General features: G+C 39.2%; 1 protein-coding gene across 5 annotated transcripts in view; it reads left to right on the forward strand.

The window, feature by feature from the left end:
• The window catches only part of TBC1D23 (TBC1 domain family member 23), a 158,355-nt gene that overhangs the window by 97,358 nt on the left and 39,357 nt on the right, over positions 1-21,640 (forward strand). For all 5 annotated transcript variants that reach the window (XM_070093991.1, XM_070093983.1, XM_070093985.1 and 2 more), the window contains 2 exons: positions 2,520-2,684; positions 9,339-9,425. In XM_070093991.1, coding sequence (XP_069950092.1) covers positions 2,520-2,684; positions 9,339-9,425 — 252 coding nt within the window. The remainder of the gene's footprint in view (positions 1-2,519; positions 2,685-9,338; positions 9,426-21,640) is intronic.

The raw sequence follows: 21,640 nt of genomic DNA on the forward strand, positions 1-21,640 counted from the left end.
CACCATACGAAGCATTTGAATGCAAAAATTTTTCCTCGCCTCACGATAAAAAACTCGCCTTGTGTAATTTGTCCAGAACGTGTCCCACGTGTGGCCTCAGCACCAGTGTTTACAAGCTAGCCAGTGCGGTCGCATCTATGCATACATTCGGTACATTTCACATTATCCCAGTGTTTTTAGTGCTTGTAACTGCAAAATAAATCACCATGGACACCAAGAAAGCTTCTAGTGCCATCCCTGTGGTAAAAAGGGCGAGAATTAGTATGGAATTGAAAAAAGAGATTAAGGAAATGTGTGCAAAGTGGGTTGAACTGCAAACCTTTACAGATGAAAATCACCCTGACACAGCTATTGCAAGCCGTGTTGGCAACCTGTACAGTGACAATGTTATGGCCCATTTTAGGAAACTCTTAAAAGGAACGGGAGGTACATAGCTTTATGGACAGATTTGTTGTGCAACAGAGGCCCAGTGACTCTCAAGCTGGTCCTAGTGGCATTGAAAGAAGAAGGGAAGTAACCCCAGAAAAGAACTTGCTACCTCAAGTCCTAATGGAAGGGGATTCCCCTTCTAAACAATAACTTCACACTCTCCCCTCCTCCCATCCCATCAATCATCACCAGATCTTCAATAAAGGTAAGTGTCATGTATTCTAATCTTAGCAGAGCAGTAATTGTGCATGTCTTCTTCAGTTTGTGTGTATTAAAATTAATATTTCATGTGGTAAATTTTTTTTTTTTTCGTACTTTGGGGTGTCAGGAACGGATTAATTTGATTTCCATTATTTCTTATGGGGAAAATTAATTCAGCTAACGATAATTTCGGCTTACGATGAGCTCTCAGGAGCGGATTAATATCGTAAGGCGGGGGTCCACTGTATAGTCACTGGACACTTTCATATAACTGCTATTATCCTCAGCAAGCTTGTGTTGTGTGAGAGTGTGTGGACTTCTAAATGTGCTGAGTCAGGGTCTGGCAGCTGTCAAAATGACATATTGTATCATTACTCACTCCCCCTACTGCCTGTCAAAACAATGGGGTTGGATGCTCGTTTCCCCTCCATCCTCCTACCTAATTATCTTTCTTCTTCTTTCTCCTTCATTCTATTTCTTTCTCTTGCATTCTCCTTCATTCTCTTTCATTCTCTCTTATTCTCTCTCATTCTCTCTCATTCAGTTTTGTTCTCTCTCATTCTCTTTCATTCTCCTTCATCCTTGTTCATTCTCTTTCATTCTCCTTCATTCTCCTTCATTCTCCTTCATTCTCTTTCATTCTCTTTCATTCTCCTTCATTCTTCATTCTCCTTCATTCTTCATTCTCCTTCATTCTTCTGGTATCCTGGGTATTGCTTTGGTCACAAACTCCTCAAAACCATGAAACTGATCTTCACTAAAATAAGATAAGATAAGATTTCGTTCGGATTTTTAACCCCGGAGGATTAGCCACCCAGGATAACCCAAGAAAGTCAGTGCGTCATCGAGGACTGTCTAACTTATTTCCATTGGGGTCCTTAATCTTGTCCCCCAGGATGCGACCCACACCAGTCGACTAATACCCAGGTACCTATTTGCTGCTAGGTGAACAGGACAACAGGTGTAAGGAAACGTGTCGAAATGTTTCCACCCGCCGGGAATCGAACCCGGGCCCTCCGTGTGTGAAGCGGGAGCTTTAGCCACCAGGCCACCGGGCCACACACTTCCATCTGTGTTAGAGCATCACTTGAGAAGAGAAGAGTCCCAGGCATGATGAACAAGGACTACTGAAATGGCATTCCCACTATGCACCACTGGCTCCCAATTTTTTTTTATATGGTGCACACTGACCATGGAAACCCATTCTTTAACATGTGGGTCTACCAGCATTCTCCTGCTTGATTTGAAGTTGCTAGAATTTTGGCGTATTAATACGTCAAACACATTGGCTCGTAAGACGTATATATACAACCAAAACATTCAAAGGGTCAAGATGAGTCTGGGTGTATGTCATAAACCCCGTAACTGTCCAAATGTTGATCTACCATGTTTCATGGCTTATAAGATGCGGCTTATAGGACTTGTTTTAGTTTTAATGGCTTGGCATTGGATGTAACTGGGAGAGCTACAGCCCACCCCACTCCCCAAATTTATAGCTCTCATCACTGACCTTCAGTTTATAGGTTGCAGGGTGGGTTTTGGAGACAAGGGGAAAAATGCATCTAATAAGCCGAGAAATATGGCATGTTTCCACTGCTAGAGCTCCAAATATTTTGAAAAAAAAAAAAATTTACATAGTCTTCACATCTCTACTGCTTCTGCTAACTCTTGTGTACTCAGCTGAAGAAGCTTACTGTGTAAGCGAAACATTTCTGAATAAAGATACCTAATTATTGCATGTGTCATACCTATAAACCTGTTGGTATTGTATATTAATTTCATATTTACTCTGCTATGTTTTAACAATAGAAACAAGTTAGCAAATACAGAGGCTACAGTGTAGCATTCTGAATACATTTTTGTATTTGACTTTTTTTTCTGTATTACAGGACTTTGCCACTGTAATCTTTGGTTCAGTGTACATGGGTCATGGTGAGGTGTGCAATAGAGTGGGTGACCTGCCATTATCACAGGCACTGTGTCTGCCAGTCTCTGCAGAGGAGATAATTGATGCCTGTGACATGCTTCACACAACTCCTGAAGACATTGAGCAGGTGAGTCACTGCTGAGTGAACTGTCTGTCTGTCTTGTAGCTGTCTTGTTTATATCTTTATTGTAACACCGTTTAAATGGTTACCCACACTCATGTTCCATGGGTGCCTTTATTCTTGTTCCATGGTTGTGCCCAGACTCTTGTTCCATGGGTGCCCTCATTCTTGTTCCATGAGTCCCTTCATTTTTGTTCCATGGGTTCTCACACTCTTGTTCAATGGCTGCCTTCACTCTTGTTACATGGTTTTACCCACACTCTTGTTCCATGGGTGCCCACACTCTTGTTCCATGGGTGCCCACACTTCCATGGATGCCAATACTCTTGTTCCATGGGTTCCTTCATTCCTGTTCCATGGGTGCTTTCACTCAGAAAACAATATGAAGTTCAGTGATGAGAAATTTCAATTACTGTACTCCAATATGGTAAACATGAGGAAATTAAAACTTCATCAGAATACAAAACAAATTCCAGCCACAAAATAGAGTGAAAAACCAACGTCAAAGACCTGGGAGTGATCATGTCGGAGGATCTCACCCTCAAGGACCATAACACTGTATCAATCGCATCTGCTAGAAAAATGACAGGATGGATAATGAGAACCTTCAAAACTAGGGATGCCAAGCCCATGATAACACTCTTCAGGCCGCTTGTTCTATCTAGGCTGGAATGTTGCTGCACACTAACAGCACCTTTCAAGGCAGGTGAAATTGCTGATCTAGAAAATGTACAGAGAACCTTCATGGCGCGCATAACGGAGATAAAACACCTCAGTTACTGGGAGCGCTTGAAGTTTCTGAACCTCTACTCCCTGGAATGCAGGTGGGAGAGATACATGATTATATACACCTGGAAAATCCTAGAGGGACTAGTACCGAACTTGCACATGAAAATCACTCACTACAAAAGCAAAAGACTTGGCAGACAATGCAACATCCCCCCAATGAAAAGCAGGGGTGTCACTTGCACGTTCAGAGACAACACAATGAGTGTCCGGGGCCCGTGACTGTTCAACTGCCTCCCAGCATACATAAGGGGGATTACCAATAGACCCCTGGCTGTCTTCAAGCAGGCACTGGACAAGCACCTAAAGTCGGTACCTGACCAGCCGGGCTGTGGCTCGTACGTTGGATTGCGTGCAGCCAGCAGTAACAGCCCGGTTGATCAGGCTCTGATCCACCATGAGGCCTGGTCACAGATCGGGCCGCAGGGGCGTTGACCCCCGGAACTCTCTCCAGGTAAACTCCAGGTAAAGTCTTGTTTCATGTGGGACCTTCACTCGTGTTCCATATGGGACCTTCACTGTTGTTCCATAGGTGTTTTCACTCTTGCTTCATTGGATGTGAAAAGTGAGCTATAATAAGTGTTTATACACCTGGAAAAGAAAGGAATGTAGAGGAGAGAGAGAGAGATTTTGGGAGATGTTAAGTGATTGTTTGGGAAGTTTTGAGCCAAGTGAGAGAGTAGTTGTGGTGGGGAACATGAATGTTAAAGTGAGAGAAATGGTTATAGAAGGTGTGGTAGGTAAGTTTGGGGTGCCAGGGGTAAATAATAATGGGGTCTTTGAACTTTGTATAGAAAAAGGTTTGGTAATAGGTAATACATACTTCAAGGAAAAAGAATGAATAAGTATACAAAATATATAGGTCTTAATGACAGTAGTTTGTTGGACAGTATATTAGTGGAGAAAAGTTTAATGAGTAGACTTCAGGACATTTATAGAGGGCAACAGATGTATCAGATCATTTAGTTGTAGCTACATTTAGAGTAAAAGGTAGATGAGGTACAAGGAGAATGATATCAGAAAGTAAGAGAGAGGTGAAGGTTGATAAGCTAAAGGAGGCAGTTAGAGTAAGATATAAGCCACTGTTGGTAGAAGAGGTATGGGTTAGATTTAAAAATGCAGTATTAGAGTATAAAGAGAGAGTGTAAGAATTATAGGGGTATAAGCCTGTTGAGTATACCTGGTAAAGTGTATGGTAGAGTTATTATTGAAAGAATTAAGAGTAAGACAGAGAGTAGGATTGCAGATGAACAAGGAGGCTTTAGGAAGGGTTAGGGGATGTGTAGACGAAGTATTTACAGTGAAGCATATAAGCAAACAGTATTTAGATAAGAGTCAAGAGGTTTTTGTTACATTTATGGATTTGGAAAAGCCATATGATAGGTTGGTTAGGGAAGCAATGTGGCAGATGTTGCAAATGTATGGAATAGGTGGTAGGTTACTGAAAGCAGTCAAAGAGTTTTTATGAGGATAGTGAGGCTCAAGTTAGAGTATGTAGGAGAAAGAGGGATATTATCTCCTAGTAAAAGTAGGCCATAGACAGGGATGAGTATACCTGGAGTTGTACCTGGAGAAAGTTTCAAGGGTCAACACCCCCGCAGCTTGGTCTGTGACCAGGCCTCATGGTGGATCAGGGCCTGATCAACCAGGCTGTTACTGCTGGCCACACATAATCCAGTGTACGAACCACAACCCGGCTGGTCAGGTACTGACTTGATGTTACATGGCTGTTCGATATATTTATAGATGGGGTTGCAAGAGAAGTGAATGCTCAGGTGTTGGCAAGAGGTAGAGGATTATAAATTAAGAATCTAACACAAAGTGGGAGTTGTCACAGATGTTTTTTGCTTTTGGAAATTTCTGAAGAGAAGTTGCAGAGGTTGGTGGATGAATTTGGGAGGGTATGTAACAGAAGGAAATTAAAAATGAACATAGGAAGGTGATGAAGATAACAAAAAGTATGGGTAATGAAAGATTGGATATCAAATTAAAGGGAGGGAGTATAGAGGAAGTGAATGAGTTCAGATAGTATTTGGGAGTGGATTTGTCAGCAATGGATCTATGAAAGACAAGGTGAACTATAGAATTGATGAGGGAAAAAAGGTGAGTGGAGCACTGAGGAGTCTGTTGAGACAAAAAACAAAGAGGGAAATGCATGAGAGTATAGTACAGTGGACCCTCGGTTATCAGCTGTTCCACTTATCGGCCAACTCGGTTATCGGGTGGTTTATCGGCTTCCTGTTATTGGCTGTTATTTCACTTATCGGTCTTATGGGACTCATCAACCCACCGCCGCCAGCCGCTCGCGCATCAGTCTGGCTGTATATCTGGGTGAGTGAGGAAGCTTCTGCTCATTCGTCCAAACATTTCACTATAATCCATTGTTTTTGGTGGTTATTTATTAAGTGCAACTGCGAAATAAGCAACCATGACCCCAAAGAAAGTTCCTAGTAAAGTTCCTTTGGTAAAGAAAGTGAGAAACAGGATGGAATTTAAGAAAGAAATTGTAGCAAACTACAAGAGTGGTGGTAGTAGAGGGTGATAGTGGTTGTGATGGTGGTAGAGGTTGGTTGTGATGATGGTAGTGATGGTGGTAGTGATGGTGGTAGTGATGGTGGTAGAGGGTGACAGTGATGGTGGTAGTAGTAGTAGTAATGGTGGTAGTGGTTGTGATGGTAGTAGTGGTGGTGGTAGAGGGTGGTTGTGGTTGTGAGGGTGGTAGAGGGGGTAGTGATGGTGATAGTGGTTGTGATGGTGGTAGAGAGTAGAGCTGCAAGACCTTCATCTAGAACAGCAACAGACCACAGCTTAGGAAATTGCTTCAGAGGAGGAGGAAGAGAGAAGGGAGAATGTGTCTTCTTCAATGATTAAGGACATGTGTGCAAAGTTTAGTGAGTTGCAGGGGTACAGTGACTCTCAAGCCTCTCTCCTCCTCCTCATCTTCCATAAGCCAAGAAGAGTCTTCAATAAAGGTACGTATGTAATACTAGTTTAATTGTTCATGTATTTATTTTATTTAGTTCTTATTGTTTTGTGTATGTAAAACTTTAACTAACCTTTAAAAAATTATTTTTTTCAATATTTTTGTGTGTCTGGAATGAATTAATTGTATTTACATTAATTCTTATGGGAAATATTATTTCGGTTTTCAGCCATTTTGGTTTTAGGCCGAGCTTCTGGAACGGATTACGGCCGATAACCGAGGGTCCGCTGTAATATCAACACTTATTTGGGTGTGAAGCATGGATGGTGAATGTTGCTACAAGGAGAAAGCTGGAGGGAGTGGAGATGTTGTGTCTGAGGGCAGTGTATTGTGTGAATATTGTGCACAGAGTCTGTAGCTTGGAGATTAGGAGGAGGTGCAGGTTACTAAAAGTATTATTCAGAGGGCTGAGGAGGGGTTGTTGAAGTCTTTCTTTCTTTCCAGAGGATGGAACAATTAGAGTGACTTGGAGGGTGTATACATAAAGGTGGTAACCCTACAGATTTAAACAACTATAGGCCAATATCAAACTTACCATTGCTATCCAAAATCTTTGAGAAACTAGTGCACAGGAGACTATATTCATTTATAACGGCACAAAACATACTCAACCCCTGCCAATTTGGATTCAGAAAAAAATAAAAGCACTTATGATGCAATTATAAAAATGCTAGATCTGCTTTACACAGCATTAGAAAATAAGGAATATCCACTAAGAATTTTTATTGACCTAAGAAAAGCTTTTGACACAGTAGACCACGGCATCCTACTCCACAAACTTGACCATTATGGTATAAGAGGCCATGCGCTTGCATATTTCAAATCTTGCCTTACTAGTAGGTATCAGTATGTCACCATTAAAGACACAGCATCAACAACACGGCCACTTGATACTGGAGTTCCACAGGGAAGTGTCCTTGGTCCCCTGCTCTTCCTCATTTACATCAGTGATCTTCCAAACATATCCCAACACCTGAAACCCATTCTCTTTGCTGACGACACGACCTATGTCATCTCTCACCTTAATCTTGCCACCCTCAACACCATTGTTAACGAGGCGCTGATCAAAATATCGACTTGGATGACAGCCAATAAACTTACGCTTAGCACTGACAAAACCTACATTATTATGTTTGGTAGCAGAGCAGGAGTTGCGCAAATTAACATTAAGATCGACAACACTCTAATTGCCAGACATAATGAGGGCAAATTCCTAGGCCTATACCTCGACAACAACCTGAATTTCAGCACCCATATCCAACACATAACCAAAAAAGTATCCAAAACGGTTGGGATCCTCTCCAAGATATGATACTACGTGTTGCAAACTGCCCTTCTCACACTATACCACTCACTCATTTATCCATACCTCACCTATGCTATTTGTGCTTGGGGATCAACTGCAGCAACACACCTAAAGCCAATAATAACCCAACAAAAAGCTGCAGTAAGAATAATCACTAAATCCCATCCCTGGCAACACCCCCCCCCCCCACTCTTCATAGATCTAAACTTACTCCCTGTTCAGTACATCCACACTTACTACTGTGCAATCTACATCTACAGGACCTTAAATTCCAATATTAACCTTGACCTAAAATGCTTTCCTGATAGTTGTGACAGAACCTACAGGCATAACACCAGACACAAACATCTCTATGACATTCCCCGTGTCCGACTAAACCTTTACAAAAATTCAATGTATGTCAAAGGCCCTAAAATCTGGAACACCCTACCTGAAAACTCTAGAACTGCAGACACATTCATCACCTTCAAAACTGCCATTAGAAAACATCTTATCTCCCTGATACATCCTGCCAACTAATTACACGAATACCACCTGGTGGTTCACACTTACACTCACTCACCCATTTGACCATAAACAGAAATATCAATCTCAACCTTAAAATAATGAATCCTAACTAGTCATAAGTTGGCCTGTGATACTCCAATACTGAAACTATGTATTGTGCCAAAACAAAAGCATTCACATTACTAAACTCACAAACTAGTATTTAGTCACTTAGCCATAATACCAACTTACCTCATAATTTGTAATATTTTAAAGTTAAGAATTAATCTAAGTCTGCCCGAAATGCCCAGCCATGCTAGGTGTTCTAGTGGCCCCCTCTGTAATTAGTATTTTACTACATGTAAACCACACAATAACCAAATTCTGTAAACTCAGCATTGTAATCCTTATAGAGAATAAACTTTGAATTTGAATTTGAAGGTGGGGTAGGGGTTGTCCTAGGAAAGGTTGGAGGGAGTGGGTAAAGGAGGTTTTGTGTGTGAGGGACTTAGACTTCCAGCAAATGTGTATCAGCATGTTAGAATGGAGCAAATGGTTTTTATGACTTGACATGCTGTTGGAGTGTGAGCAAAGTAACATTTATGAAGGGATTCAGGTAAACCAGCCTTGAGTCCTAGAGGTGGGAAGTACAGTGCCTACACTCTGAAGGAGGGATGGATATATGTTGCAGTTTTCCAAGTGTAGCATAGGCATGCTTTTTGCAACACAGTGATGGAGTGAATGATGATGAAAATGTTTCTTCTTTTTCGGGTCACCCTGCCTTAGTGGGAAGCTGCCGATGTGTTAAAATAATAATAATTACAAACCATGGTACAGGTGTGGATTGAACTCATGGCTAGTGAGTCATAAAAACTTGCATTTGTGGTCTCAGTGGTGCCCCATGCTAATCTTCCTATGGTATATAAATATACCTAGTTAGATGACTTATTGTAGCCAGCTGGCCAAGTGGCTTAGACACTGGCCTGAAGTTTTACGACTCACTTGCTGCAAGTTCAGACCCAAGTGTATCATTACGATTTTGTAAGTCATAATAATTACAATTGTGTAGAATTATTATGTTGATGTAAACTCATTTCAGGTTGGGTTTTTCTTGATAGACTGTCGACCGAGTGACCAGTACAATGCAGGTCACCTGCCTAATGCCTTCCATCTTGACTCCAGCTTGGTGAGTTACTTCTCATTATATTGTTTACTCTACTAGCAATACTCATCCAGTTACACACTTGCTAGTTGAGTTTGTGCTCTCGACGATCATTCTTTTGATGATGGATTATTGATGACTCTTTATTGTTAGATGTGCAGTTGTACTATCACAGTGTTAGTACAGTTGTATTATCACAGTGTTTGTTCAGTTGTGCTATCATGGTGTTAATATAGTTGTATTATCACAGTGTTTGTACACTTATATAGGGTACAGTTATACTATCAGTGTACAGATACACTGTGACAATGTACATCATGTACATTGTGATGGTCAACTGAACTGCAGATTCACTTGTTTGTTGCTGAGTGTGTTTTCTGTTCCACCTCTGAGAGTATATAATACAGTAGACCGTTATATTATACAGTTATTTTCCTGAAAATGCCACGTTAAGTAAATCCGTGTTAGACAAACTGAAGAACTTATGGGTAAAATAGGGTTACGTTCCTGGGATCCCCAAAAAAGCCAAGTAACTTTTTTTTTAGCTCTCCAGATCTTAAAAAATTAAAGTGAATATGTAATTGTAGTTCATTGTCGTGATGTATTATGTTTTTTTACTGCATAAGACTACAAATGCAACAGAAATAATAGTATTTCTTACCTTAAATTGTGGGTGCTGGTGTTTGTCAATGATTGTGAAGAGAGTGGAGTTACGCTGTGGCCCTACTGGGCTGAGGTGGATGGTAGAGGTTCTATTACTGAAGTCGATGGTTGTACTGGAGTGTGCATAAATTCTGTAATAGATTTCTTGGCTGTTTTTCCCTGCATTACATTTTACAGCTGATGGTAAGGTATCAGCTGCTCTAGACACCGTTTCACAGCATTGCTTCTAGATTTGTCAGGATCCTCTTCAGTGAAAAAGTCTAACTTTAAATCGGTAAGTCAGTCAGTAAATCAGTCAAGTAATTCAGTCAAATAAATCAATCAGGTAAGTCAGTCACGTAAGTCAGTCAAGTCAGTGAGTCAAGTCAGTGAGTCAAGTTAGTCACGTATATCAGTCAAGTCAGTCAAGTCAATCAATCAAGTCAGTCAGTCAGTTATTCATCACACACTCATATATTTACCTCATTCTGTTTAATTGTATGAACTGATGCTGCATTAAGGCCACAGGCTGTCTTTTGTCTAATATCTCTATTTTCTTTCTTCATTAATTCTAAGACTTAAATGCTTATACCTTTTCTTGCCACTTTCAGCAACACTCATATGCCTACAGGATGCCATGACTGCTTGGCAGATACAAGATATGGCAATTAAAAGATCAAAACACATTTCACAAACATAGTTAACTCATAAGACAATGGAACTAAATGCATATTCACGAAGGCTGCGATGGTGGGAGTGTTGGGGGTGACAGGGGATGGTGGTAGGTCTCCCCTGCTGACCCACAACATGGCTGCAGCTTGTGCTGTGGAAATTTTTTCCGCTCCCACAAACGGAACCATGTTAAGTTAATTTTACGAAGTGTTGTATAAAACTGTGTTGCAATTTTTCAATAGTGCAATAACCAAAATGTGGCAAATAAATCCATGTAATATGACGGTCTACTGTATGTTGACTACAGTAGAAGAATTTCCTAAGATATTGTGTGTTTGAGGATATAGTACTCCATCAGACATAAGAACATAAGAAAGAAGGAACACTGCAACTGGCCTACTGACCCATGCAGAGCAGGTCCATACCCCCCCCCCCCCCCGATTAGACCAATGACCCTCTTCCCCCCGGATTAGCCCAGTGACCCACCCAGTCTGGTCATCACCACTCAAGGATGGAGCACTGCACCAGACCCAGTAGCACAAGCTAGTCAGGTCCAACTCACACCCACCCACACCCACTCATGTATTTATCTAACCTATTTTTAAAACTACACAACGTTTTAGCCTGAATAACTGTACTTGGGAGTTTGTTCCACTCATCCACAACTCTATTACCAAACCAGTGCTTTCCTATATCCTTCCTGAATCTGAATTTTTCCAACTTGAAACCTTTGCTGCGAGTCCTGTCTTGGCTGGAAATTTTCAGCACACTATTTACATCCCCTTTATGTGAACAGTATTTAGATAAAGGTAGGGAAGTTTTCATTGCATTTATGGATTTAGAAAAGGCATATGATAGAGTGGATAGGGGAGCAATGTGGCAGATGTTGCAAGTATATGGAATAGGTGGTAAGTTACTAAATGCTGTAAAGAGTTTTTATGAGGATAGTGAGGCTCAGGTTAGGGTGTGTAGAAGAGAGGGAGACTACTTCCCGGTAAAAGTAGGTCTTAGACAGGGATGTGTAATGTCACCATGGTTGTTTAATATATTTATAGATGGGGTTGTAAAAGAAGTAAATGCTAGGGTGTTTGGGAGAGGGGTGGGATTAAATTATGGGGAATCAAATTCAAAATGGGAATTAACACAGTTACTTTTTGCTGATGATACTGTGCTTATGGGAGATTCTAAAGAAAAATTGCGAAGGTTAGTGGATGAGTTTGGGAATGTGTGTAAAGGTAGAAAGTTGAAAGTGAACATAGAAAAGAGTAAGGTGATGAGGGTATCAAATAATTTAGATAAAGAAAAATTGGATATCAAATTGGGGAGGAGGAGTATGGAAGAAGTAAATGTTTTCAGATACTTGGGAGTTGACATGTCGGCGGATGGATTTATGAAGGATGAGGTTAATCATAGAATTGATGAGGAAAAAAAGGTGAGTGGTGCATTGAGGTATATGTGGAGTCAAAAAATGTTATCTATGGAGGCAAAGAAGGGAATGTATGAAAGTATAGTAGTACCAAAACTCTTGTATGGGTGTGAAGCTTGGGTGGTAAATGCAGCAGCGAGGAGACGGTTGGAGGCAGTGGAGATGTCCTGTCTAAGGGCAATGTGTGGTGTAAATATTCTGCAGAAAATTCGGAGTGTGGAAATTAGGAAAAGGTGTGGAGTTAATAAAAGTATTAGTCAGAGGGCAGAAGAGGGGTTGTTGAGGTGGTTTGGTCATTTAGAGAGAATGGATCAAAGTAGAATGACATGGAAAGCTTATAAATGTATAGGGGAAGGAAGGCGAGGTAGGGGTCATCCTCGAAAGGGTTGGAGAGAGGGGGTAAAGGAGGTTTTGTGGGCAAGGGGCTTGGACTTCCAGCAAGCGTGCGTGAGCGTGTTAGATAGGAGTGAATGGAGACGAATGGTACTTGGGACCTGACGATCTGTTGGAGTGTGAGCAGGGTAATATTTAGTGAAGGGATTCAGGGAAACCAGTTATTTTCATATAGTCGGACTTGAGTCCTGGAAATGGGAAGTACAATGCCTGCACTTTAAAGGAGGGGTTTGGGATATTGGCAGTTTGGAGGGATATGTTGCGTATCTTTATACGTATATGCTTCTAAACTGTTGTATTCTGAGCACCTCTGCAAAAACAGTGATTATGTGTGAGTGTGGTGAAAGTGTTGAATGATGATGAAAGCATTTTCTTTTTGGGGATTTTCTTTCTTTTTTGGGTCACCCTGCCTCGGTGGGAGACGGCCAACTTGTTAAAAAAAAAAAAAAAAAAAATCATATCCCCTCTAATTCTATGCCTTTTGAGAGAGTGCAGATTCAGGGCCCTCAGTCTATCCTCATAGGGAAGATTTCTGATACATGGGATCATCTTTGTCATCCTCCTCTGTACGTTTTCCAGAGCATTTACATCCATTCTGTAATACGGTGACCAGAACTGAGCAGCATAGTCTAAATGAGGCCTAACCAAGGATATATCGAGTTGAAGAACAACCTGAGGACTGCTGTTATTTATACTTCTAGATATGAAGCCAAGATTTCTGTTAGCTTTATTGCGAACACTGATGCACTGTTGTCTTGGTTTTAGATTACTGCTAACCAGAACTCCTAAATCCTTTTCGCAATCAGTAGTATTAAGATCTACATATTTTAGTTTATATGTGGCATGGTTATTTAACTGTCCAACATTTAGAACTTTGCATTTGTCAATAATAAACTGCATCTGCCACTTCTCCGACCATTGCATCAGTCTATTCAAATCATCCCGGAGTGCTCTAGTGTCCTCATTAGAATGAATTGGACGGCCTATTTTGGTGTCATCAGCAAATTTGCTTATGTCGCTATTTATACCCTCATCTATGTCGTTTATGTAAATTGTGAACAACAACGGGCCCAACACTGACCCCTGAGGAACACCGCTTGTGACGTGGCCCCATTCTGATTTCTCCCCATTTATGCAAACACTCTGCTGTCTATTTGTCAGCCATGCCTCTGCCCAGGAAAAAATTTCTCCTCCTATTCCGTGTGCCTTAAGTTTCCTCAATAGCCTCTGGTGTGGAACTCTATCGAAAGCCTTACTGAAGTCCATATACACAATATCATATTCATTACCATGATCTACCTCCTCAAACACCTTAGTGAAAAAAGTTAGTAAATTCGTAAGACAGGAACGCCCCTTTGATTCATTAATCAGTCTGTGCCTGTCAAGATGGCTACGAATTGCTTCGGCAATTTTTTATTCCATAAATTTTCCCACTATGGGGTTAAGGCTTATTGGTCTATAGTTCGAAGCCAAGGACCTGTCACCTGCCTTGTAAATAGGTATTACATTTGCATGAATACATGCACACATGCATGAAAGATGAATACATGCACACACATGAATACATGCACACACATGAATACACACATGACACATGAATACATGCACACATGACACATGAATACATGCACACATGACACATGAATACATGCACACACACATGACACATGAATACATGCACACACACATGACACATGAATACATGCACACACACATGACACATGAATACATGCACACACACATGACACATGAATACATGCACACACACATGACACATGAATACATGCACACACACACGACACATGAATACATGCACACACACACGACACATGAATACATGCACACACACACGACACATGAATACATGCACACACACATGACACATGAATACATGCACACACACATGACACATGCACACACACATGACACATGCACACACACATGACACATGCACACACACATGACACATGCACACACACATGACACATGCACACACACATGACACATGAATACATGCACACACACATGACACATGAATACATGCACACACACATGACACATGAATACATGCACACAATGACATGAATACATGCACACACTTGACACATGAATACATGCACACATACATGACACATGAATACATGCACACACTTGACACATGAATACATGCACACAATGACACATGAATACATGCACACATGACACATGAATACATGCACACATGACACATAAATTCATGCATATACACATGAACACATGCACATACATATGAATACATGCACATACACATGAACACATGCACATACATATGAATACATGCACATACACATGAATACATGTGCATACATATGAATACATGCACATACACATGAATACATGCACATACACATGAATACATGCACATACACATGAATACATGCACATACATGAATACATGCACATACACATGAATACATGCACATACACATGAATACATGCACATACATGAATACATGCACATACACATGAATACATGCACACACTTGACACATGAATACATGCACATACACATGAATACATGCACATACACATGAATACATGCACATACATGAATACATGCACATACACATGAATACATGCACATACACATGAATACATGCACATACATGAATACATGCACATACACATGAATACATGCACATACTTGACACATGAATACATGCACATACACATGAATACATGCACACACGACACATGAATACATACACACACTTGACACATGAATACATGCACACACTTGACACATGAATACATACACTTGACACATGAATACATGCACACACTTGACACATGAATACATACACTTGACACATGAATACATACACACACTTGACACATGAATACATGCACACACTTGACACATGAATACATACACTTGACACATGAATACATACACACACTTGACACATGAATACATGCACACACTTGACACATGAATACATACACTTGACACATGAATACATGCACATACACATGAATACATATGCACACTTATTTATTTTATTTATTTAGTAATTTAAGCATGCAAACAGAGGCACAAAAAATACAGGTAAGAGCAGCATGCCAAAGCCACTTATATGCATAGCATTACAGGCTGGCTTAAAATTAACTTAAGATTAACTAAGCAATGATGAAATCAGTGATAAAACATTATTGTAAACAGATAACTATAAAGCACAAGTGAGTATTACAAAGACAGGTCATATGGTTGCTTGCATTGCTGTACATTCAGTCGAATGGAGTATTCTGTTAGGTAGTGTATTTAAAAAAATAATAAAGTTAGATTGGGTCCTAGGTTTAACATTTGTGTGATATAATTGTGAGTAACATATAAGATATACAATTTATAAGGTTCAGTTATTCAGTATTTATTTGGTTTTGGGTGAGTAAGTGATCTTTGAGAAGAGACTTGAATTTATAAACAGGTAGTGTTTCTTTTATATTTACAGGTAATGAATTCCAGATTTTAGGGCCTTTTATGTGCATTGAGTTTTTGCATAGCGTGAGATGGACACGAGGAACATCAAAGAGTGATCTGTGCCTTGTGTTATGGTCATGTGTTCTGTTGAGGTTGGCAAGGAGATGTTTGAGGGGAGGGTTAATATCAGAGTTAAGTGTTCTATGTATGTAATAGGTGCAATAATAAGTATGGATGTTTTGTATGGTGAGTAGGTTGAGTGTTTTGAATATTGGTGGAGTGTGTTGCCTGTAGTGAGAATTTGTTATTCTAACTGCAGCCTTTTGTTGGGTAATTAGTGGTCTGAGATGGTTAATTGTTGTTGAGCCCCATGCACAAATTCCATAGGTGAGATAGGGGTAAATAAAAGAGTGATAAAGGGCCAGGAGGGCTGACTGTGGAACATAGTACCGTATCTTCGATAGTATGCCTACAGTCTTGGAGATTTTCTTAGAAATTTGTTGTATATGTGTATGAAATTTGAGTCTATTATCGAGGTGGATTCCTAGGAATTTTCCCTCTGTTAGCTTTGTGATAGGTGATCCGTTTATTGTTATGTTAAGAGGTACATCTGTAGCTCTGTTACCAAACTGAATGAAGTAGGTTTTGTCAATGTTTAGTGTAAGTTTGTTAGTCCTCATCCAGGTAGATATTTTCTGTAATTCAGTGTTTACAGTATTGGCTAGCGTGACTGGGCTTGGGTGAGAGAAGACGTATGTAGTGTCATCTGCAAAAAGTGTGGGTTTGAGTAATTGCGAAGCATTTGGTAGGTCATTTATGTATAGGAGAAAGAGAAGAGGGCCAAGGACACTTCCCTGTGGGACACCAACTGTAATTGGTTGTGCGGAAGAGCTTGCCCCATTTGCGTACACATATTGGCTTCTGTTGCTGAGGTAAGACTTGAGGTAGTTGAGGGAGTGCCATCTAATACCATAGTGTGACAATTTTACGTGGAGCAAGTCATGGTCAACTGTATGAAAAGCTTTTTGTAAGTCAATGAAGATCCCCAGTGGGACTTCTTTTGTCTCTATTGCAGTGTATATATGTTCTAGCATGTGTATAATAGCATCATTAGTATTTTTATTAGGCCTGAATCCAAATTGGCAGGGGTTGAGAATGTTTTGGGAGATGAGGTAGGAGTAGATTCGTTTATGAATTAATTTTTCGAAGATTTTTGAGAGAGGGTGTAAATTGGATATTGGCCTATAGTTATTCAACTCTGTTTGGTCTCCTCCTTTATGGATCGGGGTGACCCTTGCTATTTTGAGAACTGTAGGGAAGGTGGAGGATTCAATGGATTTGTTAAAGAGTGTTGCAATGATTGGTGATAATACTTGTGACGCTTTTTTGTATATAAAGGGTGGTAAGGTATTTAAATCTCCTGCCTTGTTTTTCAGTGCGTTGATAATAAGGGAGACTTCGTATGGGTTAGTCGGAGCTAGGAACAGTGTGTTCGGGTACTTGCCAGTGAGGTAGTCATTTGGTGGGGTATCTGAGCTTGGGATTTTATTGGCAAGGTTTTGACCTATAGTGGAGAAGAAATCATTGAGTCTGTTTGCTGTTTCTGTTGGTGGGAGTTGGGGTTCATCTGATTTTGCTAATTTTATTTCGCTATGTCGTGATATCTTTTTTGTTCCCAGAATTTCTGATAGGGTCTTCCAGGTCTTTTTTATATCACCTCATAAGTTGGATAATCTGTTCTCATAATACAATTTTTTTGCTCTTCTTATCAGGCTGGTTAGGATTGATGATTAACGTTTTGTTTGGTCTCTGGTTATGTGACCCATTCTGTACTGTTTTTCATATCGGTGTTTTGTATTTATGGATTTGAGAATGCTGGGTGTTAGCCAGGGACTGTTCAGTCTCTTAGCTGTCATCTGTTTAATTTTTTTAGGGCAGTGCTTGTTATAAAGGTATTGGGTCTTTTTTAGAAAATTATTAAAACATTCGTCAATATCTGTATAGATTTCTAGCTCAGTGTGCCAGTCAATGTTTGTTACTGCTGTTGTGAAGTTATTAATGGCTGCCTCATTGTGAAGTCTGAAGGTGACTTTAGTAGTGTCTTGGGGTATTTTACCAAGAGTTGTTATGAGGAAAGTAGGGTAGTGGTCTGTGGTATTATCTGTAATTATGCCTGATTTTAAAGGGGATATGGTGTTGGTCCAGATGTGGTCAAGTAGGGAAACACTAGTCTCTGTAACTCTTATAGGTTTTGTTACTGTTGGTAGCAACATACAGTTACTCATTGTGTTTGTGAATTCAGTAACGTGTGGGTCCTGGTCTTGCAGGAGATTTATATTGAAGTCACCTGAGAGTAGTAAGTGATCTTTGTTCATGCGTGCATCAGTTATCATACTTCCTAGGTTTTGACTAAATTGGCTAATGTTTGACTGTGGAACTCTGTAGATGTTTATCAATGTGAGAGGTTTTTGTAGGTATTTGGATTTGAATTTGGCTGTTATATATTCCCCATGTTCATCCCTTGTGCAAGTATTAGTGATACATTCTAGTTGGTCTGAGTAGTATATAGCAGTGCCACCCCCTTGTTGGTCTGGCCTACAGTTGTGTATGGCTGTGTAACCAGGAACGGCATAGACATCTGTAGTATCAGGCTTTAGCCAGGTTTCAGTTAGTGTAATGATGGACATATTGGCATGCAAGGAATTTAGTAATGCTAGGAGGTCATCATAATGCTTGCTTAAAGATCTGATATTGTAGTTAAAGATAGTTATGTTGTTGTTAGCTCTGAGAAGTGCCTTTGATTGTTCTGCTGTGTAGTAATTACAGTAACTGTTTGAATCATTTAAGTCATTAAATAAGAGGTCGGTATCAGGATCAATGCTTGTAATCATAAGATTTGTAGTAAATATTCTAAAGCTAAAAAAAAATAGCACCTGAATTATTTAACAAATGTAAAAATATGAGCTAAGGTAGTTTTTTAAAGCTAAAATAAAGGAGACAGTGTAAAAGTGACTAAAATAATTTGTTGTGAACAAATAAAGTGATGATCAAATAATGGAGCTTGGGAATATGATAGTAGGTAGTACTTTAAAGGTAATTCTTTAAAGTTAGAATTATAATATAAAAGGGACTAATATAAGTTGTGGTGAACAATAAAGTGGTAATCAAATAATTGCACTAAGGTCTAATATAATGACTTTTGTGGAGTCTATGTTTTGAGCTAGAATGAGCTATAGTACAACTAGATTTAATCTAATAATATAACAATACAAATTAAAAATAGCACCAGTCTCTCACTAGTAATTGCAATATGGTCTAATATAATGAATTTGGTATTGACTATAGTACAACTGAGTTTAATCTAATAATATAAAAAAGGCACAAGACTCTCAATTGTAATTGCACTAAGGTCTTATATAAGTTGTTTACAAGAATTAGAGTATAACTAGATTTAAATTGACAAGATAAAATATGCAAGTTAAGGTAGCAAAAGAATAAAAAAAAGTAGAAAAAAAAATATATGAGGTAGTTGGTACTAGTTAGCAAAAGATAGTTAAGGGCCTTGAACAATAATATAATTGAAAAATACACTAATTGCACACACAATATAGTCACTAAGATATGAAAACAATCTTAGAGTAGGAATTATAATACAAACTTATAATATAAAAATACAAATTGAAATGGTACTTGCAATTGCACTAGAGTCTGGTATAGGTTGTTGACAAGATCAGGAGTATAACTAGATTTAAATTGACAAAATATAATTCACAATTAAAGTACCAAAAGAATAATAGTAAAAAAATAAGGGTAATGTCTTGGTTATAATATGATAGTAAGATGGTAGACAGGTACACAGGTACAAAGGATAATATAAAGGTTTGAGTTGAATATATAAACTTGAAAATTTGGCAACAAAATGTTATGGGAAGTATAAAATAATGTTTAATGTACAAAAGTAAAATTGACTGGTAGTAAATATGGTGTTTAATAAAATTTTAGTTAGTAATAATGATTACAAAAAAGTGAAAAAGTAATGTTTATTTCATTCAATATTGCACTGGTAGTTATACTAGAGGTTATATGGCAGTACAAGGTAATTAAGAGTACTCTAAGATAGTAAATGTGGTATTAAAACAGGTAAAGGTAATTAGACAAGTAATGGTTATTAAATGTCAAAAATGTTAAGAGTAAATTGAAATTATAGTAAAAATGATAATTATTAATTTTAGTAAGTAATATCAATTGATAGTATTTAAAAAATATGAGGTAATAATATGGACAGAGAAAGTATCAATTCAGCTAATGTTTAAGCAAACAATAGTAAATAAGAAAATTACATAAGGTGACTTATGAATACATACACACACTTGACACATGAATACACATGAATACATATGCACACTTGACAAATGAATACGTGCACATACACATGAATACATGCACATACACATGAATACATATGCACTTGACACATGAATACATGCACATACACATGAATACATGCACATACACATGAATACATACACACTTGACACATGAATACATGCACATACACATGAATACATGCACATACACATGAATACATATGCACTTGACACATGAATACAGGCACATACACATGAATACATGCACATACACATGAATACATACACACTTGACACATGAATACATGCACATACACATGAATACATGCACATACACATGAATACATATGCACTTGACACATGAATACATGCACATACACATGAATACATGCACATACACATGAATACATACACACTTGACACATGAATACATGCACATACACATGAATACATGCACATACACATGAATACATATGCACTTGACACATGAATACATGCACATACACATGAATACATGCACACACTTGACACATGAATACATACACTTGACACATGAATACATGCACATATGAATACATACACTTGACACATGAATACATGCACACACTTGACACATGGCCCGGTGGTCTGGTGGCTAAAGCTCCCGCTTCACACACGGAGGGCCCGGGTTCGATTCCCGGTGGGTGGAAATTCCGACACGTTTCCTTACACCTGTTGTCCTGTTCACCTAGCAGCAAATAGGTACCTGGGTGTTAGTCGACTGGTGTGGGTCGCATCCTGGGGGACAAGATTAAGGACCCCAATGGAAATAAGTTAGACAGTCCTCGATGACGCACTGACTTTCTTGGGTTATCCTGGGTGGCTAACCCTCTGGGGTTAAAAATCCGAACAAAATCTTATCTTATCTTAATACATGCATGCACTTGTCACATGAATACATGCACACACTTGACACATGAATACATGCACACACTTGACACATGAATACATACACACACTTGACACATGAATACATGCACACACTTGACACATGAATACATGCACACACTTGACACATGAATACATGCACACACTTGACACATGAATACATGCACACACTTGACACATGAATACATACACTTGACACATGAATACATACACTTGACACATGAATACATGCACACACTTGACACATGAATACATGCACACACTTGACACATGAATACATGCACACACTTGACACATGAATACATGCACACACTTGACACATGAATACATACACACACTTGACACATGAATACAT

This window comes from Cherax quadricarinatus, chromosome 4, assembly GCF_038502225.1.
Source record: "Cherax quadricarinatus isolate ZL_2023a chromosome 4, ASM3850222v1, whole genome shotgun sequence".
Taxonomy (NCBI): Eukaryota; Metazoa; Arthropoda; class Malacostraca; order Decapoda; family Parastacidae; genus Cherax; species Cherax quadricarinatus.